The 27,431-nt window shown below is 54.2% G+C and overlaps 1 protein-coding gene and 1 pseudogene across 5 annotated transcripts; both read right to left on the reverse strand.

Moving 5' to 3' along the window:
* Positions 1-879: 879 nt before the first annotated feature.
* SEPTIN3 (septin 3) lies at positions 880-27,360 on the reverse strand. Of its 5 annotated transcripts, XM_032346074.1 has the most exons (12): positions 27,091-27,360; positions 22,242-23,649; positions 15,431-15,622; positions 11,892-12,020; positions 11,388-11,469; positions 10,300-10,437; positions 8,791-8,908; positions 7,797-7,892; positions 5,847-5,943; positions 4,731-4,782; positions 4,360-4,453; positions 880-2,218 (listed from the first exon to the last, which is right to left on the reverse strand). In XM_032346074.1, exons 2-12 carry the CDS (start codon positions 23,560-23,562, stop codon positions 2,153-2,155), a joined length of 2,385 nt encoding a protein of 794 aa, XP_032201965.1. In that variant the 5' UTR covers positions 23,563-23,649; positions 27,091-27,360; the 3' UTR covers positions 880-2,152. The 5 variants fall into 5 exon arrangements, with proteins under 5 accessions (XP_032201965.1, XP_032201969.1, XP_032201968.1 ...); XM_032346078.1 differs by lacking the exons at positions 22,242-23,649; positions 27,091-27,360 and adding an exon at positions 20,393-20,416 and having other exon boundaries at positions 5,847-5,946; XM_032346077.1 differs by lacking the exons at positions 22,242-23,649; positions 27,091-27,360 and adding an exon at positions 20,143-20,386.
* Positions 12,903-13,039, reverse strand: LOC116594520 (annotated as a pseudogene).
* Positions 27,361-27,431: the final 71 nt, after the last annotated feature.

Below are 27,431 nucleotides of genomic sequence, written 5' to 3' on the forward strand. Positions count from 1 at the left end.
GAATGCTGTGAAGCTGTAGAAAAGCATCGAGATAGAGCACTCCTCTTGCAATGGTAACTAAGCGTGCAACTTTGGGCAAGACAGCTATGCTTTCTGGACTTCAGTGTCCATATCTGTATCAAAGAATTGAACTAAAAGAACTGTTTTCTCTTAGTTGTGATTTTTAAGTTGGCAGAACTACTCTATCACTCAAATCTTCCCACATCTGTCCATCTTGGTGTGGCATTGCCACTCTGCCCCTGGTCTGCATCATTCTACCTGAATGACTCCCCACTACTCTTCTAGACCTTGCATTCACCCTACAGAATATTAAGGCCCCAAACACAATTATTTATGGCCATCACATTCAAATTCAGAAAGACAGAGACAAAGTTGTGTTATTTGTTAGCTACAAAAGAGATTAGGAACCTCAAAGGGAGGAAGTTTAAGTTTGAAAAGACAAGAGACCAGCTAGTGCTTTAGATGTAAATTCTTAACTCTTTAAGCATTCACTGTACAGTAGGCAGGTCTTCAGGCACGAAGGGCCCACTCCTTTCATAGAATTGGGTTTTATGCCTTCTGGAGAAAGGAGGGAAAATCTAGGGAATTCGTTAAATGAAAATAAACCTTGTTTACATTGGAGGAGACGGTCTATACAGAACAGTGTCCCTGAAGGTCTAACATGATAGCTCCATCACTCCTTCTAAACACAAAACTCCGTGGAATAATGACTGAAGTCCAACCTCAAGCCAACTGAAGACAAACTGATCTCACGAAATGTTTCCCACCTATGATTCCTGTGGCTGCTTCTTACCAAGATGGTCCCTGTCTCACCCTCCACCCTGTAATGGCTGATTCGGCCAAGGAGTGAGGAGCACAAATGAAACACAGGCCAGACAGTTCTTGTTCAAACAGCAATGTTTAGTTGTACAACACATAAAGTCTAGCAACATTTATACAACCAGTTGGAGTGTCTGTTGGCTTGTTTTCAATTGGGAAATTTAACCATAATGTCACCCAAAGGTTGGCTGGGACTGGTAACATTTAAGAAACGGGTCGTTCTTGCATCCCCTAGGCTTGGGCCTCTTGCTCCATCAGGACTTAGTTGTAGATGAATGGCCCACAAGTCACCAGCCTTTGAGAAAGTAGTGTCCAGGTAGAGATGGCGGAGGTGGGCGGGGAGGGGGATCCCATAAAGACATAGTATGTGGGGCAGTGGCAGCCAACATTCGCAAACATTCATGCATCTGATGGGGGGCTTTGCCCTCCACTGGGTATTTTCCACTAGCCTACAGTGACCAACTGAGGCCAGGCTAATTCATTACTCACATTAGCAGGGTGAAGGTCAGGGTAGCAGGTAGCAGGAGTAGTCAGGGTAGGTGGGAAGAGATCCCTCTTATTGCTAAGTGGACAGAAGGGTGCTTTTTGTTGTTTCTTCCCAGAGTTCACATCCCACGGGTTTCTGGAGGTTTATGTCTGTGTTTGGTTCTTTTTTAAAGTTTGAGGGTAAGGAAGTCAATTCCAGAGATGTCTCTCCAGGAAAACCACTCTAAGTGGCTGCCTTACAGGGTGGGGTGAGTGTGAAGCTGAACTCTGGGCCAGCTACAAGTGGTGGTTTTTATTTTAAAATGACCCTAGGCCTGGCTCCCCCCACATCCATAGTGACCCATCATTAGAAATAAGCTGTAAGCAATGAAGGAGACACCCTTGTCCCACACTGGGGCTCACACGGCTGACATCCACAAATCTGACAAGCAGAAAAGTTGCTTTCTTGACCCTTGAAGGAAGCCAAGAGTAGCTCATGCAGATGAATGGACAGGGAGCAATGCCATTTCCCTTCGGAGATGGTGACAAGTAGCTGGTATGGGTGTCCAAGGGCAGAAGGAGCTCTTGATGAGTTCTTTCCCCCTACAGATGGGCTGGGACCGGCTGATACAGACGATGGAGGAGGGCTGGGCTGGCGAGAACTCCATTCCACTGGGAGCAGGGAGGGGTTTGGATACAGGGAGAAAGCAACTGTCCTAAAGAGACAGCTGGCCCCTCCGAGCTGCTGAGAGCTGACGGGGGGCTGTGGTGGTGGTGGGCTGGGCAAGCACAGCTCTAAAAAAGGGCATAGCCCGGCAGCAATAAGAGCTGGGAGGAATGGAGGGAGAAGCAGTGCTTGAAATGGCCTTCATTCAGCAGTGGGGCAGGGGGTGGCCGGCACAGGTGGAAGGACAGTGCCCAGGAGGCCTTCTCCCTGCAGGAGGGGGTTGAGAACGGTTGAGGGTGTGGAGACTAGCAGCTGGCAGCAGACACATAACACAGCTTCTCCGAAGAGGCTGACATCAAGTTGTAGGGGTGCCAAGCATCATTCTCTACTCAGCTTCTCCAATGCCCGCCCCCCCCCACTAGACCTCCCCTGCCAGCCTTAGGTGGCCAGTCCCGCGTCTGCATACATGACTGCCCACCATATACCCCATGGGTCCCTCTCCTGTTGAAATGTAGCAACCTCTGTGCTTTAACCCTGCTGCTGTCCTATCCTGCTAGGTGCTTACCCTGCAGTGACTTTGTGGGTGCGGGACTATGTGTATTGCACTGGTAAAGAGCCTCCTCCAAGAAAGACCGAGACCATAGGTTTTGAGTCTGGTTTTAGGGTTCACCCACCTCTTTCTCCTGGCCCACTGAATCTTGATCTGAAGTCTATGTGTTTTCCTAGCACCTGAGTGATAAGAGACTAGAAATGCTGGGATTTGTCGTGGACCAGTAAAACACCGAGCGCTGGGCCCGGAGGTGGAACAGGAGGTTGTATGAGGTCATTGTAAACGGCAGCTAGTTGGTGTTTTCCCTTACCTAAGGCTAAACTGTTTCCCCAGCCCCAAGTTTCAGCCACCTTACAGACTAGAGGAGGAAGAGGAACTCGTTTGTAAAACCAATGGGGGAAATCTAGGCCTTAATGCAGAGCTGAAGGGAATGGCAAGAAAAGGCTGACTGTATGATTGTGAGTTTCGTTAGGAATGTCTGCAGGAGTCAGGAGGGGGAAAGCGAGGAAAAGCAGAGACAGACAGACAGACAGACATGCACAGTGAGAGAGAACAGAAGCCCAGAGAGGGTCAAGCATGAATGAGAAGCCAGCAGTAGAGAAGCCAACTTCTGGGGGAGGAAGAGCCCTGATGGAGAAAAGTGAGGTGTTTGTCTCACATTTGCCTCCGAAGCCAAACCACAGAGAAAGGCAAAGATTGTGTACTGCTCTTGAGACATCTTTAGACCTAATTCTCCTAGAACTCAGTGCCCAAAGGTGGTCTCACTGGACCAGCGCATGTGCTTCTCGAACCAGATACTGGGAACTGGGTAACTCGCCGTGTTTCCTCCTCTGCCTGGGCCCACACGGGTCCGCCATGCGCTGTGGAAACTTTCCCTCTCGCCTCTGTGGGTCTGATTTCTCTCGTAATCCCGGTGGGCACTGTCACGTGGTTGGCTGTGATTTTATTTTAAGGTGGCCTGAAGGCCTTTTGGGGCATATATCCTACATATAGGAATGTAGCTAAGACGGGTTAGACCCAGAGCGAGCGGAGGAAGTCACAGAGAGGGGCAGGATGAAGGAAGGCGGGAAGGGGGAGAAGCTGGGAGCAGAGGGGAGTGAGGCGAAGCGCGCGTGGAAGGCAGCGGACTGCAACCAGGACGGACGGGGACAGGTGGTGGGTTTCCGACAGTGGAGACAGTGGAGACAGTGGAGACGACACACACTGAAGGGTGGAGCTCTCTTCCCCACTTCGCTTTTCTGCAGGAGCCCAGCTCCCACCTACTCTGCTCTCCTTCGACCTTCCCACTCCTAGGAAGGCCCAGCCTTACCCTAGACGCCCACCTCCCACCCCCTCCCCCACCAGGTCCAGCTCCAAAGCTGTCCTTCGAGAGTCTCTGCCATCCCCGTTGTGGGCGGTTCAGAGATAAGAAAGAGTTACCCGCGGGCTCACTTGTTCCCCATCATTTTTAAGTGAAACCTCCCCCAAAACCTCTTGAGTGAGGCGCACAGCTTGGTTCTGGGACACAAGGAAAGGAGACAGATACTGGACAGCCATGGAGGAACCAAACTTACAAGGGACCTTCCAGGGAAGGCAGTGAAAATACCTCACCCCTGCGCAGGTACACACACACACACACACACACACACACACACACTCTCTCTCTCTCTCACACACACACACACACACACACACACGCACACACACACTGTAGACAAACTCCACAAACACCAGACAGGCCTGCGGGACAGAGTAGAAAGCAAGAAGGTGGTCGGTGGTGGTACTGGGATGTGTGTGTGGAAAAGCAAGGATGTGTGATGATACAGAGAAAGGGCCGTCAGGGGTTACTGTCGTGGCTTTCCTCTGTGTCCACGCTCACCGGAGGGAGGCCTCCATTGTCATTGAGCCGCTTGGCCCTGTAGGTCTCGTAGTGGATGTTGTGTGTCACTTCCTTGAGGTCCTGGAGGTGGGTCCTGAAGGACACGGGGTGAGGAGAGAGAGGGGTGCGGTTATGGGCGGGAGGAGGAAGAGACGGACCCACACCTGAGGCCCGTGCTTCACGCCCATGGCCTAGGCCCAATGACTGGGACCCAGGCCAGAGAGAAAATAAAAATACTTCTTTGGCCCCTTCTGCTTCATGATGGGACGAGGAACGGGGCGCAGAGCGCTCTGTCAGAGGAAGTAGACCTGAAGGGATGGCCTCCTGACCAACAAGTAAAGCCACCCTCTGAGGGAACGGGCGCATCTCACCTGATGACAAAGTCTCGGAGCAAGGCAAACTCACAGTGGTTGAGGTTTTCCACTGTGAACAAAACAGAACAACAGGTGGTCATTCCACTAATGCAGCAACACCCAGCAGGCTCACTTCTGTTGTTCAGGTCACACAGGGCTTCTAAAAACTGGCCCAAGGCCTCAGACACAATTCCTATCCTCAAGGAGCTTATGACCTGACTAGAAGAGAGTAACACACACCAAACGTAACAGCTGAGCCACCTTAGAAAAGGTCACACGCTATATGGTGACTCTAACTCAATACAGATTTGAGTACCTACTCTCTGCAAGCCGTCTGCCACGCGTTGTGGGAGAAGGGGACTAGGACACGAAGGCTCTAGTCCCACGATCTAATGGACAGGACAGACATCCTCATAAATGATTCTAGTTCAAGGTAGATGAGAAAATGCCATTAAAAAAAAAAAATCTCAACATAGGGTCATCGGCAAACGAGAAACAATGTGATCCAGTGGCACAAACTTGGTTTGGGAATTAAAATCAACTCAGCTGTGGCCTTGACCTCCGGCTCTAAAATCCCAGTTTCATCCGCTAACAAGTCATGTGATCTTCAGCAAGACCCTTCCCCTGTCTGAGGCTCGAGACCCTCGGGGGCTAACATTCTGAGGACAGGCACGCCTCCCCTGCTCCCCACAGAGGGTGGGCATGCTTGAACAAGATCACTGAAGCAATTCTTTGAAACCTTCCAGAATCGTTATTGACCTTCTCAAGGTCACATACATTCACAACAAAACGAAAACGACCACCTCCGAAACACCCTTCAGTGGTTCGTCGAATCACGTCCACGTTCATGTGAAAACCTTTCTGCGGTTTTCCAGTGCTTTTTAGTCTCTCCATGTCCTTCACTCCTTTGACGCATGGGTCAGGGCCTCCCAGTCAGGTGTTAAACCGGCCTTGACCGCCGCCTGCCTCTGACACTCATCTTCCCAGTTAGACTGTAAGCTCCTTACAGCAGGGTCTGGCTGGCATTCGTGTCGTATCCGACGTGCCAGGACAGTGCCCTGAACTCTAGAGGCTGAGTAAGTAAGCATAACGTACCCGCAACGGCCAGTTCTTCAAGAAGAGGCACTGAATTACCTTCAATGATCCCCCAGGGAGTTTTTCTGCCGAGGACACGCTTCCCATTCACTTGGTACTCCTTGTCGCTTCCCACGACAGCGAACGGCATGCTTTCCTGCTGACAAAGCACACACATGCATGTCAGCCTCCTGCCATCCCGGCCGCCACGGCCAGGATGCCCAAGGGTCCTGGGCCTCTGGCCTTGAACTACACACTTCCACTGCCCATTCCGTGATCCCCCGATGGGCAAGGGCAAGGCGCGTGTCTCTTAAAAGGGACTCTGAAGTTCTGGGTCCAGCCCTGGCCGCATCCCTCCCTGTCTGGCGGGTTAACCTCGGTAGGTCGGCTTTCCTTCAACCAGAAAAAGCTTTGTATTTTTTAGGGAGTTTTAACGTATTTGGTTTGGTTTGGAAAAGCTAGGACAGAACGACCGCTCTTTAGGGATACGCACCCACGGGATAGCCAAGTTACATGTTTTACGCTACCTCCCATTAAACCTGCAAGCAGAGGTCCGTGTCCGCCACCCTCCACTTTTGGAGCTCTGTAGGCTCCTCTGTTCCCCCGCAGTGGGTTGTATATATTCCCAAATCCATTTGCCTGATGTGCGTTCCACTTGCTCTTGGAAAAACTATGATTTAAGCCAAGGATGTGTGACCATGGAGAATGGTTTCTCTGAAAATCAGGCTGAGTGTTTCAGAAAGACTTGAGAAAGTCTTAAAAACATCAAAGATTTGCATACAACGGGGCACCTGGGTGGCTCAGTGGGTTAAGCCTCTGCCTTCGGCTCGGGTCATGATCCTGGGGTCCTGGGATTGAGCCCCGCATCGGGCTCTCTGTTCGGCAGGGAGCCTGCTTCCTCCTCTCTCTCTGCCTGCCTCTCTGCCTACTTGTGTCTCTGTCAAATAAATAAATAAATAAATATCTTAAAAAAAAAAAAAAGATTTGCATATACCATTTTTTTAAAGCGATTTCTTTTCTTCAGTGGATTTTCTCAATTAACTGACCCACTACCTCTCTCAGCTACATCAGATAAGGGGCTTTGGGTGGATTATCCGCCACCCCCCCCCACCCCCGCCAGAAGAGGAGACTCCAGACCAAAGCAAGTGGTTTGTCTCAGGTCATAGTGGTGCGTAGAAAAGCCTGGACTGGAACTCAGCATTCTGATGTAAAATCCCAGAACTGTCAAAGTTTGGAATTGAGAGAGGGATTGTAGAAATCCCAAGAAGCCTTAAGATCCGCAGGAGAGGGGCACCTGGGTGGCTCAGTGGGTTAAAGCCTCTGTCTTCGGCTCGGGTCATGATCTCAGTGTCCTGGGATCGAGCCCCACATCGGGCTCTCTGCTCAGCAGGGAGCCTGCTTCCTCCTTTCTCTCTCTCTGCCTACTTGTGAAGTAAATTTAAAAAAGAAAAAGAAAAGATCCCCAGGAGATGCCCCAGGGATAGCTGAGAAGACAGTGCTCTGTGCCCACATCCCTGAGCCAGAGCAGCTCTGTTTTCATGTTTTATATTTCAACAAGAGTTCTGTCTAATGTTTAATTTTTTAAAAGAGTTCCTCTAGGGGGAAAAAATGCCTATAAGCCACTCCCCTAGCCTGAACTCTGCATCTTATAGAGGGGAAACTGAGGCAGGGCTCTGACTAGAGCACAGACACCTTGGACCCCAGCTTGATGTTCTTTCTGCCCACGCTCTTCCATCAACCACACCCTGTTTTTCCAGGCCCTGTGCGGGGAGAAGAGGCTTTTGGGGTAGCCCGGGGATGGATGCGAACCTTGGCTCTCTGGGTTCAGGGTTCACAGTCCTGGCCAGGGCTCTTCCCCTCATCCATATCGCTTCTTATCTGGGTCAGGCAAGGTGGGGCAGAGGGTTCAAAGGGGGAAAAGCAGGTGGCAAGACAGAAGGGGGACACAATCCACATCCCACTGGTACCAAGGGGGACATTTGTGTGCCGAACAGAGCCCTGGGCACCCACCCGGATTTTGTCATTCTCTGTCTTGTCCTCCAAATCCTCATCAAATTCCTTCTGGGGGTAAAACTCAATGCCATTCACTTCAAGCTCCTTTCGGACCTAGAGGCAAGGAAGAGAAGCAAGGTAGCCAAGTGTCGGGATAACTGGCGGGGCGGGCGGGGGGGCGGGGGCAGTGATGCGCGTGCACGTGTGTGTGCGCGCGCGCGCGTGCGCACTGAAGTCAGAGGGATGAGTGCAGCCTTTGCTAATCCAGTCATCTCTGATCTCCAAGGCTCTGAGCAGCAGGAAGATCTTAAATGGCAGCCCCAGTCATCCAGCTGCTACAGCCCAGGCTGAGACAAGGAAGAATCTGGGGGGTACGGCTTGCTCATCTCAGGGTCCAGAAGCTTAGGGTTTAGACAAGCAGCACTGCCGAGTAGGGATTCCCCAAGGGCAGTGCTCATGCTGACGTATGTCACATTGCTGTTTGCAGGGAAGAGAGTTGAGACTCAACCCCAAGCCTGTCTGGTCTGTCCTTTCTCGAAGCTTGGCTTAAGTCTCACCTCCTCCAGGAAGCTGTCCAGCAACTCCCCAGTGCTCTACCTGATTACAAGTTTCTCAAAGGCAGCAAATGTCTTTTCGAAGACCCCACTTCTGTCCCTGTTCATCCAGCATGGGGACGAGCTTATAGAAGACACTAATAAAGACTAGCGGACAGGTGATTAATTATTCTAGCCCCTCAAGCACGCTAACTAACATCAAGGAGTGCTTTCCAGTTGCATGGTGATTTATGTGTTCAACGGTCTTCTCCAAAAAGTTTGGAGGGTGGGAAGGAGGCAGCTTGAGGCTACTAATTTGTCTTTAACATTGGTCCTTGACACAGCCAGCCTAGCCTCTTGAATGGTTCAGCGGGAGCTGAGTGGGAAGGGGGGCTATAATGACCAAGGATAGGACCCGGCTTGGAGCGGAGGTAGGGAAGGAAGGGTGGGGACAGGAAAAGGAGGAGGGGCCTTCTCACCCTTTGCTTGAATTCAGACTTCTCCTCCAGGGTCATGGTGTCAGCCTTAGCAATGACCGGAATGATGTTCACAACTTTGCTGAGGTGCTTCATGAACTCCAGATCGAGGGGTCGCAAGCTGGGGCGCAGAGAAGGTGGGGTGTCAGAGCCACCTTGCCCTCCCCCACTCCGCCATGGCCACCACGCCAGGGCCACCCTTGGGACGGAAGGGACTGGGCGGGGAACCTGGCTGAGGCCAAGGGGCTGCTCCTTCTCCTCCATGACACGCTCCCAGAGTCTCACTGCCTGCGGAACAGGCTGCAACCGTCTGCCCCCACAGGGCAGAGACCACAGGGTCTCCCCTTCGCTTCAAATCCCGCCCCTCCCGCAGCCCTGCTCGAACAGCTCCTTCAGGACAGCATTCCTGCCATGGGGATCTTTTTCTCTTGGGAATAGCTGTGGACTGTCGTCTCTGCCTTTATGTCCCTTTAAGCCCTTGTGTCATGGTTACTGATATATCTTATTATCTATATAGGACAGCACTTTTTTTTAAGTAATCTCCATGCCCAACACAGGGCTTGAACTCACAGCCCCCCTGATTGAGAGTCGCCTGCCCCACGGACTGAGCCAGCCAGGCACCCAGGACAGCCCCTCTGATGGGCCTTCTCCCAGCCCACGGTTAGTCCTGCAGGGCCTAGCTGGGGGCTTTGGCCCTCACCCTGGGCTCTGGGGCCCCCCCGGTCCAGCTCTAGTTCCCAGTCTGGTGACTTACTAAGTCAGGCTATCTGCGGGCTTGCTCTACCATGAGTCCACATTCTAGGGAGCAATAAAGCTAATCTTTTTATTGAGTTCCTAGACCCCACCATCAAACACCTGCTGAGTACCCAGGTTCTTCCAAAATTGGGACACCGCCTGGCTCACGTCGTCCGCTCAAGAACTGAACCCTGGCCCAGCAGTTAGGCGTAGTAGTAAGTTATGGAAGCTCGCCTGCTTGCCCACCGGGATCTCTCCATCCCACACTGGCGCTCACCGGCACTCGGCCCATCTGCCACTCACAACTGGGCTTCCCTGCACACCTGCTCATCACCAGCCTTCATCTCTAGACATGCTGGGAGGCCCACTCACCAAGTGCCTACAGCTGGACCCCATGCCCCCCCCAAACGCCCACCTGATCTAGTCGCCCTGCCCCTCCCCATTTCATTCTTCTTGCTGCCCACCCCTCCCCCCAACCCCAGCCTTGTGTAAAGCAGATCTCCTGTATAGATGAGGAGCCCTCTGGGCTCACATGCAGACCACCACCCCCCACTGGCACAGTTGTGCTAGAACACCAGTGGGCAACAAGGGGGCTGGGCTCGGTCAGCTTTACTCTCCTGGTAGGAAAGTCACACTCTCTGGGGGAAAGTCCAGGCGATCACAGGGCCCTGATGGCAGCAGGGCCCATCTGGGGGTGTTGATTCTCCATGACAGAGCGCACACAGCTGACACGAACCAGAGTGAGCCACAGCCATGGGGGGAGGGACTGGTACGTACGAGTGTCCCGTGGGGGAGATGAAGTAGAGGCAGCAGTGGACGCGAGTGTCGGGGATCCGTTTCTTCCTGGCGATGTTGACCTCCTCCTTCAGGAACTTCTCGTACTGTTCATTGATGTACTTCTCAATGGGCTCCCAGCTGGGGGTGGAGGGGCAGATGGGAAGAAAGCAGATGGATGTCCCAGAAAGAAAGGCCTGTTGGCCACTCTCCCTCAGGCCCCATGGATAGCTTTCCTTGTTAAGCAACGCCAGAACTCCCACGGGGACCTGGTCCTCTGACTGGGCCAGAAGAACTTGCAGAACCCCATCTCACCCCAGAGGGTAGCACACGCTCTCCCCACCTCCATTCCTTATTAGCTAGGGGGCTCTGCAGAAGTCTCAGCCCCTCTTTGAGTACCAATGCGTGCCTGGAGGGATTAAGGACTATTTAACACAGCAACGGCACATAGAAAGTATTCAACACAGCCACAACACATTATCGTGACCATTGTCAACGCTATCACTACCTTTCTCCTTTAAGGGGCATGCCTATAACCAGGGGAGAGGACAAGCAGTCGCTTTTCGAAGATTGTTCCAAGTTGTGTTGTTTGGCGATCCTGCCTTGTGTGCGGCAGACCCCAGCATCCTCACAGAGGAACCATGGTCGGTCTCTGTCCCTATCTAGGAGCAAATCTCCGCCTGCAGCTTTCCATCTACATCCTTGGCGGGATGCTGATGGCTGCTTTGCTCTGTGAATTCCCGGAGGTGTTCTCCTCCTGGAAATTCCCATGTGTCCTCTAGTCATGAAGGGTTATGACACTGCCTACAGGCCACGCTCGGCCACAGACTTCAGGTCAGCCTAGATGTTTGCCACAGGTCCCCTTGGGTCTGCCCTGCCCTGCTGCCACCTCCAGGCAATCCCACAGCCAAAATTCCCTCTGCTTTGGCCCTTTCCTGGGGCTCTTCACAAAGACCCCATCTCCTATCCTTTAGCTCGCCTTCCCACTTAGCCCCTCAGCATGGAGGGCACAGATGGTTCTCAATATGAAGGAATCTGCACCGTGGTCAGCGTCTTCAGGGCAGAAATCTCACAGGCAGGCAGACATATACCAGTTTTCATTGTTGATCTGGTCTCCGAAGCCCGGAGTGTCAATGACGGTCAGCTTCATTTTGACCCCGCCTTCCTCTATCACTAGAGGGTGAACAGAAAAGGCACCAGGGATGTCAATCGTCGGGCTGATGCTGGCTATGCTGCTGGCTACCATCCAGGGAGACCCAGGCTCCTTCCTTCTTCAGGACCAATTACGGGAAAAGTCAATCTCAGGGTCTTTCCACTTCGGCAGCTCTGTTCATGCTGTTCCCTGCACCTAGCATGCCTTCCCTGCTTCTTGCTGCTTGAATCCCACCCATGCTCTACCATTCAGCTCAAGCTCCATTTCTAATCCCCCCCCATCTTTTCTAGACCAAGGAGTTGGTTCTACAGACCTTAGGCCTCCGTTCTCTTCTGTCTTGAGATTGCTTTCCATTTGTCTCATTTCCCAGTAGGCCCATCTCTCCCTCCCTAGCAGAGAGCCTTCCGAACAGGGGCCACAGGGGTCCCCGCCTGGTCCTCACCGTGCCCAATAGCTTTGATCTCCACGGTCTTGGGAATCTTCTCCTCCCGGTTCCAGCTGGAGGCCTTGCGGCTCACCTGGGATTTGAAGAGTGTGTTGACCAGCGTTGACTTGCCCAGTCCACTCTGACCTGCCACGAGACAGGAGGAGGATGACACGGTGGGGAAGACCCGTGTCTACCTCCTGAGCCTGCCGTCTCTCCTACGAGCTTACAGAATTCTACAGCCTGGATCCAGGCCCTGCCCCCTCTTCACCGCCCAGGGGGGAAGCAGAGGACTGGGTGAGAGAGCAGGCAGATGGGAATGCTTCCCTGCTACCAGAGAGGGACTTGGGGAAACATCAGTTGGATTTCCACGTTCTCTCCTTCCTGGAGCCCCAGGACCGTGGGGAGGGGAAACAACTTCTGCCTTTGTCTAGTGCAGCGATTTCTTGTTTTGTGCCTGCTGGACTTCAGCTTTTAGACTTTACGAATACTAAACGGAATGACAGAACTACTTTGTCCTCCTAGGCTGCCTCAGTGAATCCGAGACTTTCACATCTGTTAGCCAAATCTGCCTTTGAATCCCACAGCCCTGGGAATCCCCTAGCAGAACTTTCCTTATCCCCAGCTCAAGTGGTCCCAGAGAGATTGACATAAAATGTGTGCAAGGTCACATAACTAAGAAAGGCAAGACCAGAGCCTTGAACCCAAGGAACCCCCTGGTTCTGTGTCCACTCTTCGTTCTAGTGCTGCTGTTAGTACCTTATGCCAGAAAAATGCCCAAGAGGGCACCGAGAGAGGAGGGGGCAGCTGACCAGCCAGGGCCGCTCCCTCTCCTCCACTTCCCTCGTGAGCACTCCCTTTGGACCCGTCTTTTTCTTTCTTTCTTTTTTTTTTTTTTTTTTAATATGTTCCACTCCGAACTTGGGAGTTTGAACTTAGGACCCAAAGATCAAGAGTCACATGCTTTACTGACTGAGCCACCTGGGCACCCCATTTTGACCTGTTTTACACAAGTCTGCAGAATCCAGAGAAGATTTCCTTCCAAGGAGGAGTTCTGCAACTAAAAGGCGCTTGAAAACCACTGGTCCAAGCCGCGCTTCTCAAACTTGAACGTGCATGAGGATCAGATGCTACACTTGATCTTAGCCAAAAGGCCGAGAAGCGATGCATGAGGATCACACAAGCCCTACATCTGCCCAGTGGCACCAGCGTCACCTGCACCCTTGCAGGAAATGCAGGATCCCAGGCTCCGCCCAGGCCCTTTCATTCAGAATCTGCCCTTTGACAGGACTCTCCCAGATGAATGACATACACAGTAAAGTCAGAAGTGCTGGTCTAGAACATGCCTGTGGTATACTGGGAGGCTGATGAGACCCAAAAGCTCCAGACCCAACACTGCTGTTTCCCTGAACACCTGGGACTAGCCGTGTTCACTCTTCTAGTTTCCTTACTGACAAGTGATGGCAAGGGAGGGAACTGGATGAGACCAGGGATAGCAGATAAGGGGCATGTCTCATTCCAACTGATCAATCAATAGTAGCCACCCAGGCCAATATGTTAAAAAGGCTACTTGTGGGCTCAGTCCTGAATGTGAGCTGGGACTGACCAGCAATGTCTCTCCCTGTGGCGCTGCTGGGGAGAGAAGAAGCCTGCACAGCTACTCCTTGCTGTTCCCGGTCTGGATAATTTCTGAGGTTATTTGCTCAGTAAGTACTCTTGAGTGCTAAGTGCTGTGCTGGAATTGGAGGCAGAGAGGCAAACAAGACAACATCTTTACCCTCAAGAAGCCGTTTAGGGGGCGCCTGGGTGGCTCAGTGGGTTAAAGCCTCCGCCTTCGGCTCAGGTCGTGATCTTGGGGTCCTGGGATCGAGCCCCGCATCGGGCTCTCTGCTCAGCGGGGAGCCTGCTTCCCACTCTATCTCTGCCTGCCTGTCTGCCTACTTGTGATCTCTGTCTGTCAAATAAATACATAAAAATCTTTAAAAATAAAAAAAAGTCATTTAGTGTGAGGAAGACCAAAACACAAGCGGGTAATTATGATATGTCGCCATAATCACCATGAAAGAGGGAACCACAAGGTATTACGGCAGCAGACTGAAGGGAATGTAATCCAGTCTCTCTGGAATAATAAAGGAGGGCTTCTTGGAAGAAGCAACAACTAAGTCGAAACCTGCAGAGAAACTTTGAAAGACCCCTGAGAAGCTGGAATGGGGTTCTAGACAGAGGGAACAGTCAAAGGTTCAGAGGCTGGAAAGAACACTCCGAGTCCAGAACTTACCAGTGAAGAGTAGAATGCTACATGGTTAGTGGTAAGAAGTGAATGGAGAGGGGCGCCTGGGTGGCTCAGTGGGTTAAGCCGCTGCCTTCGGCTCGGGTCATGATCTCAGGGTCCTGGGATCGAGTCCCATATCGGGCTCTCTGCTCAGCAGGGAGCCTGCTTCCCTCTCTCTCTCTCTCTCTCTGCTTGCCTCTCTACCTACTTGTGATCTCTCTCTGTCAAATAAATAAATAAAATCTTTAAAAAAAAAAAAAAAAAAAAGAAGTGAATGGAGAGAGAGCACCAGGCCAGGCTAGGAGTTTAAGCCCTTAAATCTACTGAAGGGTTTTAAGCAGGATGGGGGACCTGATGAGTTCTGCAGGTTGGGAAAATTATTCAGTCACTGGTGAACAATGGTTTGAAACAGAAAGAAGGCAGAGGAGCAGGAGGGTCAATGCCAGAGTGTGGCCCGGGGCCATGGTCCCTGAACCAGTTGCTACTCACTCTTGAGGTAAGAAATTTGCCCCAGAAGATATATTGGCCATAACACTGAACACACTATTTAGTTCACCTGATTTTTTTTTTCTTAACAGCAAGACTTTCTAGATGATTTAAACTCCAACCACCTCCTTCTCTTTGGGCAGCACTGAGTCAGGGAGCTGTGGCAATCTAGGTGGGAGGCCTAGCTTAGCTTGGAGGGGTCACAGCAGAGAAAGAAAGACATGGGCAGACTTCAGAGAGATTTACAAGGGAAAACTGGCAGGTCCTGATGGCTGATGGAATGAAATAAGGGAGAAAGAAAGATGTCCAGGTCCCTGTTTCAGCAATTGAGTAAATATCTCACTAATATCAGGCAAAGGTCCCTTCCTGCTCTTAAATGCTGTGACCTGGTGACACCACTTAGTGACCAATCAATGTCCTGCAAATGCTCTTTAAGGTTTCAAGCACTACAGAAGATCAGAAAGAAGACCACCCTCCATCTGATACCAGTGGAAAAGACACTGATGATTTCCCTGTGCCACACACCTAAAAACTGGCTGAGTAGGGCTAAGAGGCTGCCTGTGTCCACCGTACTGGTATTGGGGCCAGGCGGACCATTTATGCACAGTTCCCACCCCTGGATTAGCCAGTCTTCTGGGGAGAAGAGAGTCAGGCTTTTGTGATCAACATAGTGAAATCTCTCCTCCTGGAAAGAGCTTATCCCAGGAAAGCCAGGGCCAAGGTCCAGCCTAGGGATGGAGACAGGATCCTCGGTGCTGCCCACCAGCATGGCCTTCAGTGACCCCACAGCCTTGCATACCGACCACCATGATGTTGAAGTCGAAACCTGTCTTCATGGTTTTCTTGCGCATCTGCTCAATGATGGTGTCAATGCCAATGTAGCCGAGCAGGTTGGAGTTGATGCTGACCGGTTTCATGGGCACTGCCGGCTTAGGCCTGGGCTCAGGCACCAGCTCTGACATGGCTGCGTCCGTCCTGGTCTCTGGGAGCCCTGCAAAGCCGAAGGGGGAGAGGTGGGCTGGGGGAAAACAGAAGTCGTGTGGACGCCATAGTATTAGTCTCTTGATACAGATTCCTACAGAGTTGGGACTGGAAGGGACCTCAGGTGCCATCCAGCATGAGTCCCTCATGTCACAGATGGAGAGACTGAGGCCTGGGGGGCAGGGGAGTAGGACTTCCCCAAGACACAGAGCAAGTTAAATGCCAGATCAGGATCAGTGCCCAGCCTCTCCAGCTGCTGGGGCACTTTCTGGTGTGTACTCGCTGCCCCAAAGCGCATCTATGCATCTAATCCAGGGACTTCACCTTGGCCCTGTAGACATTTGGGTCTGGGTAATTACTGGGGGAGGGGGCGGTTCCATGCACTGTAGGATGTGCAGTGGCCCCCCTGACCTCTATTAGATGCCAGTTGTGACAACCAAAAGTATTTGTACACAGTGCCAAATGTCCCCTGGAGACAGCATAACCCTAGTGGAGAACCACCGATCTAAGATATGTCTGGGGTTATTCTGACCTGAGTTCTGCCTCCTCAAATAAAGGGCTAAGACCTTTTAGGATACTGGACCTAACTTCTATTGACTGTCACTGACCTCAGTTGCTTTGTCTTATAGAAGCAAACAGGGCTCCCCCCTCACACTACAGGAGCATCACTCTTGCCCCCAGCCTCAGTGTCCCCTCTGTTCCATAAGCACCACTGCAAAGTCGGGGTGTCTATGCCTTGAGAAGCCCGACACCATCCTAGTCATAGTTTTAAATCTGTGGGAAGAATTAGTCTCTCCTTTTGACCAGTGGGGAGGGGATGAGACACAGCCAGCCTGCAGCAGCCACTTGCCTACGATGACACAGTGTGTTCTTGGGATGGTGGGTGGCAAAAGAAAGGGGAGGCTAAGGACAGAGCCATTCCCTAGAAGGGAAAGGCCAACATCCCTCTGGGTCTGGCAGGTCACAGGCATGTTCGCGCACAAGGGAAATCTGTGCATTTCCTCATGGGGCCAATGTCCCCCAGGGCAGGCTTCAGTATAGAACACCTCCACTTTCCCATCCATAAAATGGGTATATGTGGTGACATGGACCGAGCCTGGCCTTGCTACTTGCCAGATGTGTGGACTTGGGCAAATCACCACTCCCCGCCCCCGAGCCTGGGTCCTCATCTATAAGCTAGGATCGTGATTAAGGCTGCAATGAACATCACGTGAGCTACGATGCCCAGAAGCAGCGGCATAAACCTTCACACTTCAAGACCCTCTTGCCCCCTGTGCCCCTTTCAAGTTCACCAGCTTGTCCAGAGGGCAAATGAGGTGGGGCGTGGGCAAGCGATGCTAATTACACAACATAGTTATCGGACTCTGCGCTCTCTCCAGGACCCCTTCCAGCGCTGCCATTCTGGAATCCTGGGGTTCCTGCAGAGTCTCAGGCTCCCAGGGAGAGCTGATGGAGCAGCAGATGGGCAAGAGGGGGAGGGGACAGGAGGGCCTCCCTCCCCCACCCCCAGACTCAGCCAGGAGTCTGTTCTTGTACCCCCGCCACCTGGTCCGGCCACCAGTCCTGGCAAGACTCTCTCTCTCCCAATGGGAAGCTGTTCTTTCCTTGTCACTCCCAGGCACAGCCAAATCTGACAAAGCCTTGGGACCTCCCCAGGGCCTGGCGTGGCTCCCTCCTGCTTCCCAGGAAGCTGTTGCCAGCCAGACGGCTCCAGGCGGCCGCAAGATTGGCTCAGCCCTGGGGCAGCTGACTCTCACAGCCTGGCCTGCTCCTCCACTCTCTGCACGTGGCTCTCGGGCCTCCCTCAGCACACCTGCACCGGGGTGGGGGGGGCCGCGCCCCGTTTTCCCTGCCCAGCTGCCGCCACGGCTGGCCCAGGCCACTTCCCCCCATGCCTCTACAGCCAAGCCCACTAGTTCTCACAAGCCATGGTGTGAGACAGATCCATCGGAGGGCAGGGGGGTGTCCCATACTTACAGACTTGGAAAGTGAGCCTTGTATTTATTTTCGGGAGATTTTGTTAGTATCCTTGAAAAGGGGATGCCCTCCCTATGGCTGGCTCAGCTCGAGCCCGTCGATGGCAGCATCCTAAAACAGCCTTCCCAAAAGACGGACACTGGTTGCCAGAAGGGGGCCGCCCCCCAGATTCCCGGGCAACTTCTAGAACCAGCAAGCACCTCCTCGCACCCGTGCACACACCGTGGGGCCTGTCTGCTGGCAAGTCACCCTCTCCCAACCCTGGGCCGATTACATGCCAGCCACATGCTACCCGCAACCACCCGTGAGCCACGCACACGGCAAACACGTGGTGGGTCACTATGCCACAACCTCTGCTGGACGGCCCTTGGCCACTCCAGCCCCTGGCTGACACCTACTCCTTCTTCACCACTGGGCTCAAGGCCTACCTCTAGAAAAGCCTCTGCTTTCCTACCTGAACGCATGGCCCTCTTCTATGCTTCCTTGGCCTCCCGTACTCTGTACCCATCAGGTTCATTCCTTCACTCCATCTCTTTCAGGACATTTTTCTTTTAAGATTTTTATTTATTTATTTGACAGAGAGAGACACAGAGAGAGAGGGAACACAAGCATGGGGAGTGGGAGAGGGAGAAGCAGGCTTCCCACTAAGCAGGGAGCCTGATGTGGGACTCGATCCCAGGACCCTGGAATCATGACCTGAGCCAAAGGCAGACGCTTTAACAATGGAGCCACCGGGCACCCCGCTTCCAGGACATTCCATGTGCTGCCAAATGGAAACCTACTCCAGCCAACCCTAGACTTCATGCCAAAGATACTTTTGGACCCCAGACAAGGTCCTTGCCCCCAAGGGTCCACTGTGTGGTGAGGGTGCCTGAGAAGCACACCATTCCCAGGACACAGGACGATGCTGCTCTGGAGAGGAATTCCATAGCTCCATCCCTAGCCCAGAAAGCAGCCCTGGTCCTACCATGCCAACCCCAGATGGGCATCTGGCCCAGGCTTAACTCCCAGCTGGATGACCTCTGTGAACCTCAGTTTTCTCCTGAGGAAAATGGGCACATTACCTACGTTGCCAGGTTGTTGTGAAAGTTATACAAAGCATGGATACAAATTAGCTGGCATTGAACACAGGCCCATCCTTCTTCAGGGAAGGGGTCGTGTCTCATTGATCTCTGTGCCCCATTGAACCTAACATAACACAGGCACTCAGCAATGGACTCAGGGATGGATGGATGGATGGATGGATGGATGGACAGATGCCTGGCAAGGAGGCAGATGTCAATGGATGGATGGTTGGATGGACGGATGGACAGATGCCTCGCAGGGAGCCAGATGTCACTTTAGAACCATCACTTTTCTTCTCCCTCACAGGCTGCTCCCTTTGCAGACCAGCTGACCCCCCCACCCCCCGCCACCAGCCAGCAAATGGCTCCTCGGTAGGCCATGGTCAAGGGAGCAGACTCTGTTAAGAGCAACCCTCTCTCTCCCTGCTACAGGGATTGGACAGGGGTTCCCTAAGGGTGGGATGAGCTAACGATGAAGGTCACAGTAGGATATAGCTCAAGTGCCACCCTGCCTAGATGGTCCTTTGGGGTCCTCCTAAGCTCCCAGCTCTCCCAGGCTTTCTGGAGAGGTGAGGGGTCTGTCTGGTCACCCCCTGCCAGGTGCCACCTGCCCCATCAATGCTCTAGGGAGATTCACTGTCCACCTGACTCAGCTCTGGCTGAGGCCCCCATAGAAACAGCACGCCCCCTCCCCGTGCCAAGCAAGGACCCCAGCGCTTTCTTTTACACGGGCAAATAATGGCTTTGTCTTTGTCTGGCCCAGGGACCCCACCCCTCTGTTGGGAAGGTGGCAGCAGGGGGAGGGGATCTTTCCGGAATAGCACCTGCCTCCTCGGCTCGGCGAGGGGTGGGGTGGGAGGGGTCTCTTCCTCCCTTCCAGGGCTGGAGATCTTACCCTGCTCCCAGCCCTAGTAGCCTCCAAGACCCCACCCCCACCGGCAGAGGCAATTCCAGACCAATTCCAGACCACCGCAGCTCCAGCCCCGCTCTTAGAAAACGAATCACCTAGGACATCTCGATCCTTTCCCATTCACAGTTGCAAAGGGCCCTGGGACACCCCCTTCCCCCATCCCAGTTCTCTGGAGGCCAATGAGTTCCCTTGGAGACCACCAGCTGGTGCCTGTCTCAGTGTGCGCCTGTGTGTGGGGGAAGGGGCCTATGTGTCAGCGCACAGGTCTCTTATCTGGCTGTCCGTGGCCCCGATACCTGTGCGTGGTGTGCATGTGTATGCGTGTGCCCTAGCGTGGGGTTTTCTGTGCGCATCTGGGTCCCTGCTCGTACCTCCGTGGGCCTCTAGAACTCCCCGCGATCCCATGTGTGCGTTTCTCCGGGCATGTATCCCCTGGGGTGTGTGCGTGTGTCCGTGCATATGTCACCGCGCGTGGGCTCCTCCGCGCAGCAACCCTCCCTCTGGCAGCACCTCCAGCCGGGGTTTTCGGGGCCGCAGCCTTCTCCCAGCGGGCGCCGGTGGCCCGGCCAGCCGCCCTACCTTTGGACATGAATCCTCCTTTGTCTCCGTTCCTCCGGGGAGATGCTCAGGGCGCGGGGCTGCAAGGCTGAGCGGGGCGCGGGCTCCCCCTGGGCAGAGCGGCCCCTGCAGCCGGGCCTCGCCCCTCCGCGCTCTCCGCCCACCCGCCCGGCCCGCGGCCCCGCCGCGCCGCCCCTGCGCCCCGCGCCGCCGCGCCCGCCGGGGACCTCGCTTCGGCTCGCTTGGCGCCGCTGCCCCTGCCCGCGCGTACCGATGCCGCCGCCGCTGCCGCCGCCGCCGCCGCTGCCGCTGCCACCCTCACCACGTGACCCGCGCGCCTGCCGGCCCCGCCGAGAGCCCCTCCCCCTCCCACGGCGCCCGCGCCCGCACCCGCTCTCCGCCCGCCCGCACGCGGGAGCGGGTACCGGGTCCCGGCTGCAGGCGGCCCGGGAGGCGCGCGGGGGCGCTGTGTCTGCCGCTCCGGATGCCGCGCCGGGGGAGGTGCCCGCATCCCAGTCTCGATCCCTGTCCGCACCCCACGTCCCGCTCCCCGCCTCTTACCCTGCAAGCTGGGGCGGGGCGGGGGCGCGGAGGATCGGTGACAGCGGCGAGTCGCGGTGCGCGCGCGGGTCACGCGCCGGTGGGGATGTTGCGCGGGCTCAGCGCTTTTCTGCCCGGGCGCCGGCGCCTGCGGAGCCCTGAGTCAGGGGCCCAGGTTCCAGGCCTGGCTTCTGGATGATGAGCCCTATGACCTTGAGGTGGTCAGGAACTTTCCTGAGCCTCAATTTACCCATCAGAAAAAAATGTCCATGCATTCAGTCAACATTAAAGACAGCTCATTGCCAGGCCCTGGGGGCACAGGAATGAGGATGACTCTTCTAGGCCTAGTGGGGGAGATAGCTGGGGGCTGGGGTACGCAGAGAGTACTGGGTGCTGTGAGGCGCTCATCCCAGGGAGAGGGATTTTGGAAGAGTTCATGGGGAAGCTGAGGGCTAAGACAGAAAGGCAAATGGTCGGGGGAGGGAAGAGCGGAAGGGCGCTCTGTGGTCAGGGGCAGCAGAGGTGAGCAGACCCAGAGGGGAGAGTGCATGGTGCTGGTGGACAACTCGAAAATTCCAGATGGAAATACAAAGCTGGAGACTGGGAAAGATCAAAGTCTCGGAAGCTGGGCGAAGGAGCTGGACTTTGAGGGAAGCCGGTGGTGAGTCACCAGTGACTGTTAACATAAAGAGCCACCATCACATCCCTGAGTCCCTGGGACAGCTGCATGGGGAACAGAGAACCCCCCCCACAACCCTGGAGTGTGGGGTGGGGGTGGGGGAAGGGAGGGTGGGACTGTGGCATGGCAGGGGCAGAGTGTGGAAGAGTAGGAGACAGCCAGCCAAGTGCCGTTGAAATAGATCATCAGAGTTGGAAATAGACTGGTTGGAGAGAGAGTGAAAGATGAGGAAAAGGAAGAAACCCAGGTTTCTCCGAGACAGAATGAACTTTTAGCCCTTATGTTGACCTATTTACAGTTCTCTGCGTACTGTATGCAGGACTTCTATGCATACAAGTCTCCAACTTACCTTTCAGGACAAAAGGGCTGGGGGTAAGGGACCAAGGAAGAACAGGTCAGGTGGGGCACCTTTCCAGCAACAGATACCTTCCTGAAAGGCTGAATGTGCATCATTTAGAAGGTCTCAGGTGAGGTTACTGTGCCTATCTAGAGAGTCACTGTAGGGACGGCTGTTGGACAAATCACAGCTTCTTGACGTGCGAGTCTGTATTTCCATAGAGGTGGTTCGCTTTGAAAGCTGGACTCACCTGTAGATCACCTGATTACTCCACCACGGAAGACGCTAAAGGAAGGACTCAGCGCAATGGCTCCTGCACAAGTCACCCCTGGAAACTTCCCTTCTGGTGACTTCCCTCAACCTCACCTCTCACCAGCCCCGGGGACCCAGCTTACGGTGCTTCCCCTGTGTTCCACGCCTTGGTCTCCATGTCTTTTCCCTCAGCACATTCACCCCTGACCTTACAGTCCTACCTCCTTTTCCCCACCTATTCATCTCCAAGCCAACGCACTCTGACCCCCCACAACACCCCTGTACATCCCCAGCCAAGCCCTTTGCATTTACCTTTGGTTTCTCTGGCTCGGTCCAGTGTGCCAGCCTCTGCAGGCCGGTCCCTGGCAGCATCTGCAGTAGCATGGACCCACGATGGGGCTGTGTTTCTGCTTGGCCTCAGCGGGTAGGTGGCTGATATGGTCAGGTTAATGACTCTGTCCAGTGTGATCTCCCCCATGGCGGTGCCCAGCTTGCTTGTGTCCAAAGCCAAAGAATCTGGAGCTCTGTCCGGCTGGGCTGTATTTCCTCTAGCCAGAGCCGTGGCTGCATGTGTCCCGGCTGTGCCCAGCTTGACTGGGTCTGGTACCACCAAATCCACGGCTGTGCCTTCTGTGGTTGGATCTGGCTTGGCTGGACCTGCTGTAGCTATGGCTTCACCAGGCTTGTCTGGCTCTGGGGTCACCAAATCCATGACTGTGCTTGGCTCAGTTGGGTCTGCTATAGCAAAGTCCACGGCTGCATCCAGCTTGGTGCCCAGAGCAGGCGACTCCATGTCTGGATCCCGTCCGGATGTGTTTGGTGTAGCTGAATGGACAGTCAAGTTAGGTCTGTAGGTGACCGTTGTGCCTAAACGTCTGCCTGTGCCTAGCCTGGTTGTGTCCAGGGTAGCCAAATCCATGGTCGTCGCAGAACCCATGGTAGAGGTGGCCCTTTGCAGATGCAGCCGGGGTCTCGGGATACCCCTGGCCCGGGGCTTGCCTCTTCCTGGAGATGCTCTGGTAATCGCATGGGCCGTCCCTGGGACAGGATGCTTCTGACCCACCAGGCCTGGCCCTGCGGGACCTGGTGATTTCTGGGCTAACCGGGATTGAAATGGTAGGGCCAGGTAGGAACTCACCAGAGGCTTCTCCACTATGGGCATCCTGCTGGGTTTGGCCAGACCTGGGTTCCCTGGGCCCTCAGAGTGGACTCTGCCCCCCGGCACTTGGGTCAGAGATCGTGAGCCTGGGCTGAGCAGCCTCCCTCCTCCATGGGTGGCAGGCTCCTTGCCCGGGGTGGGCAGCTCTTCCCAGTGAGAAGGTAGGGGACTCAGGGGCCATGCCTGGCTGTTCTGCCGGAGTGTTAAGGAGATGGAGCTGAGCTTCCGGGGCACAGTCTCCTGTGGGGGCACAGTCCGGGCCCTGGCTCCAGGGCCTGGTCGGCCGGAAGCCTGTGGGATATGGCTTTGAGGAAAGGTATCCAGACGAATGGTTTTCCTGAGGACAGGGACGAGGGGAGACACCCCTCCAGAGAGCTTTGAGGGGCGGGCAGGGCGCCCCAGCAGGTGGCTGTGGGAGAGAGGGGTTGTGGGGTTGAGGGAGCCATGCTGCTGCATCTCAAAATTGTGGTCCATCCGGGTCTTCCGTCTTCTCCTGAGGCAATCAACAGAGAGAAGGCGCCAAGCGGGGGGTGAGGGGCTCTGCTTGCATTTCTTTGATTCCTAGTTAATAAAGAGTATAAAAATTTCTTTACTAAGTAGCAAATTTATTTGCAGTTGTCAGTGTTTGCCAAGGTCTTATAAAACAAGACAGTATTTTAAAGTGCAAAATACTTAAATCCTATGAAATGTTACAGAGTAATTGTTGGGTAAAGCCTGATTTATCATTTTCATATTATGCAGTCAGTAAGGTACGAAATAGTTTTAAAAACTATTCACCATATAACTGGTAGAAATATAACAATGGAAAAAATTGCTAAATACATAGGTAAAGCAGGGCACCTGGGTGGCTCAGTGAGTTAAAGCCTCTGCCTTCGGCTCAGGTCATGATCTCAGGGTCCTGGGATTGAGCCCCGCATCGGGCTCTCTGCTCAGCAGGGAGCCTGCTTCCCTCTCTCTCTCTCTCTTTCTGCCTGCCTCTCTGCCTACTTGTGATCTCTGTCTGTCAAATAAATAAAATCTTTAAAAAATAAATAAATAGGGCACCTGGGTGGCTCAGTGGGTTAAGCCGCTGCCTTCGGCTCAGGTCATGATCTCAGGGTCCTGGGATTGAGTCCCGAATCGGGCTCTCTGCTCAGCAGGGAGCCTGCTTCCCTCTCTCTCTCTCTGCCTGCCTCTCTGTCTACTTGTGATCTCTGTCTGTCAAATAAACAAACAAAATCTGTAATAAATAAATAAATAAATAAATAAATAGATGTGTGTGTGTGTGTGTGTGTGTGTGTGTGTGTGTGTGTATAGCTTAATCTCTAAATATAATTTGTTAACAATGAGACAACAGAAATATCTTTCAAGAAATATATTGACAGGGGCGCCTGGGTGGCTCAGTGGGTTAAGCCGCTGCCTTCGGCTCAGGTCATGATCTCAGGGTCCTGGGATCGAGCCCCACATCGGGCTCTCTGCTCAGCAGGGAGCCTGCTTCCCTCTCTCTCTCTTTCTCTGCCTGCCTCTCTGCCTACTTGTGATCTCTGTCTGTCAAATAAATAAATAAAATCTTTAAAAAAAAGAAAAGAATATTGACAAAAAAATTTTAATATATCGGGATATAAAACTGTGGCATCCTCAATGGCTTGAGTTTTATACTACTTATCCAAAACACAAATGCCTAGAGGTCATGGGCGCCTGGCTGTCTCAGTCAGTACAGTCAGTAGAGCACACAACTCTTGATGTTGGGGTTCTGTATTTGAACCCCATATTAGGCAAGAAGCTTACTTAGAAACAAAAAACAAGAAGCAAACAAACAAACAAACAAAAAACACTGCCAGGTCTGAAGGGACAGTGGTTATCGGAAGCCTGTCTGTCTGTCTTCTCCAGGAGGGGCCAGAGGGCTCTGGGTTCCCACCCACAGCACTCACAGGAGTTCAGGCATCCCGGTGGGAGGCTGAGGGATGACCTGTTTGGCTTGGGAACAGCGTCTGCCTCTGGGGCTTCTGCCCAAGACCAGGAAAGAGCCCTGGGCTGGCCTGCTGCCAGAGCCGGAATCAGCCGGAGCTGAAGAGGGCCACGGTGATGGGGGAGGCTCGGGAAGCCAAGTGACAAGGGCTCACAGTGAACTAGCCACAGTCCCTGCCCCTGGGGAACCTGCCATCCCCAGCGGAGCCAGGCAGCGAAGCCGGCCCAGCTAAGCTGGACGTGGGCGTTGGCCTCAGAGGAGGGAGGCTGGCCTGGAGGCCGGGTGGCTCCCACAGAAGCCCCCAAGGGGAGGGATGCTATCTGCCTGAAAATCAACTGTGGGACTCCTAGGGTGTTGGGGGGGCGGGCGAGGCTGGTATAAGGCCACAGATGTAGTGATCAGGCCCAGGCCAGGCCACAGTGATGCTCGGCCCAGGAAAATGACCCAGTCAGATTGGCCGGTGGGAAGAGTCACTCCCGTGCCAGGGAACAGAGGGATGAGAAGTGGCAGGGACACCCACGGTTGAAACTCTGTGGCTGGCGCGGAGCTGGAGAAGGCTGCCCAGCACGGCGGTAGACACAGCAGACCAGCAGGAGGGGAGCGGACGGGTCGAGGACGCTGGCTGATCGTCTGTGGATGAGCTGTCCCCCAAGGTGGGCTCCAAGACCCCCAGATGGCCAGCTAGCGCACACTCTGGGCTCTGGATAATTTCCCTGCTGGACTGAAGTTGTTCCTGTTGCTTTCAACATAGCAGGCAGGGCAGGCCGGGGCTGGTCGGAAGGGGTTCTCAGGAGAGGGGCTGACCCTAAAGCCAGGTCTCTAAGGGCTGGAGCAAGGGGTCTTCACAGTGATACCCCAGCCCTTCTCCAGCCACATGTTTGTACCCAAGACTGCGCCAGCCTCCATCACCCCCAACTCAGCACAGCCCTATGGCCCTGCCCTAAGGCCCTGGCCTTATTCCCAACCACGCACACCTGGGCACATGCTGGCCTCACCCACAAATATCTACCCTCGGTGTGCATGCCCACACGGAGAGGGCAGGCCCAAAGATAGGATCTCTGAGATCCGCTTGGTCCAATGTCGCCAGCCCCCCACCCCCTCACTGAGCCTATCTCCCGTCATTTATCCACTCCCATCCACTCCCTTTCCACATACACACACACACACACACACACACACATACCCACCTGCCTTGATCAGAGAACAAGAAAAGTCCAGCGCTTTTCAGTCCGGTAAGCCCTCCTCTGTGCCCAGATGGCTACTGTGACCAGCTCAGGGCCCTCTTCCCTCTGGTCCCCTCATGGGCTTCTGCTCAGCCTCCAAGCCATCGTCCCCAGGCCTAGGGCACAGCCCTCTCCTGACCTGTCCCACCAGCCACATCCACAGCTGGCCTGGGCTCCAGGGCAGGGAGGGGCTGGCTTCTCAGGAGTGGGCGTCCGTGAATGGCTGTTCTGAGCCTCTGGAATCCTGAAGGGCCTCGGGAGGCTCCTAAGGCCAGGCTGGGCTGCCCTGGACTCAAGGGCATCCTGGGGGAGGGCCATGCCCTGTTGCCTGCCCTCCCCAAATTTAAATCTACTCTGTCTCCCAGAGACTCTGACCCCTGAGAGACGTCTCCCGGTTCCCTCCAAAGTTTCCCTCAGCATAGCTAGTCCTCTCGCACGGGAACCCATGCAGTTTTATCCTGTAAACCAAATGATTAGAGCTCTTGGAGCCAATTAAGGACACTCCAAATACGGCCACACTTCTCTCTGCATTGCTTCCACGCCCCCGTTTAGCTCTGCGACCCCCAGCTATCTCGTCCACCCACCTGAGAACTTTTCTGGGTCAAGCTCGAGTTCCCAGAAGCTAAAGCCAGGGCTGTCTGCTTCAGCAATTCCTTGAGCCCTTCCCCACTCCAGCTGGACCCTGTCCCAAGGCCCTGAGGACATGAAGATGACCCAGGTCTGGGCCTGGAAGCCCCAGCCTGTGGGCTGGGTGTCTTCTTCTGCCCCTGTCATAGCAACAGTAATAACAGTGATCGTGCTAATCAGAGCTACCATTTACTGGACACTTACTATATGCCAGGCACTGTGCCGAGGCTGGGAAGGAGCTCGCCGGCTGCTCAAGAAGATGGGTATGTAAACAGGTCCTTACAGTAATACAGCAATGACAATACAGGACATCCTTTGAGCACTCCCCCTGAGCCAGGAACTAGGCTAAGCCTGCTCTCGGTGCCTCCTGTAGTCTTTGCCTTGTCACCTGCTTTTGGCTGATGAGCACACCGCCACCCATAAACGCAGTGCGGTCTGGTCGATTTTCCTGGGGATTGCCCTCCTTAGCGAGTGAGCTCCTGGAGCTGTGCTGGCCAATAGAACGTTCTACGATAATGGAAATGTTCTATATCTGTGCCATCCAG

The sequence above is a fragment of the Mustela erminea genome, chromosome 6 (assembly GCF_009829155.1).
Source record: "Mustela erminea isolate mMusErm1 chromosome 6, mMusErm1.Pri, whole genome shotgun sequence".
Classification (NCBI taxonomy): domain Eukaryota; kingdom Metazoa; phylum Chordata; class Mammalia; order Carnivora; family Mustelidae; genus Mustela; species Mustela erminea.

What these genes read in the sequence shown, in the direction of transcription:
- SEPTIN3 (XM_032346074.1), bottom strand. Translation starts at nt 23,562, where the DNA reads ATGGACCACAATTTTGAGATGCAGCAGCATGGCTCCCTCAACCCCACA. An exon ending in CAGATCAACAATGAAAACTG is followed by an intron (nt 10,438 to 11,387) that starts GTATATGTCTGC and finishes CTCCACCCCCAG; the next exon opens with CTGGGAGCCCATTGAGAAGT. An exon ending in AGTCTGAATTCAAGCAAAGG is followed by an intron (nt 7,893 to 8,790) that starts GTGAGAAGGCCC and finishes CCTTGCCTCTAG; the next exon opens with GTCCGAAAGGAGCTTGAAGT.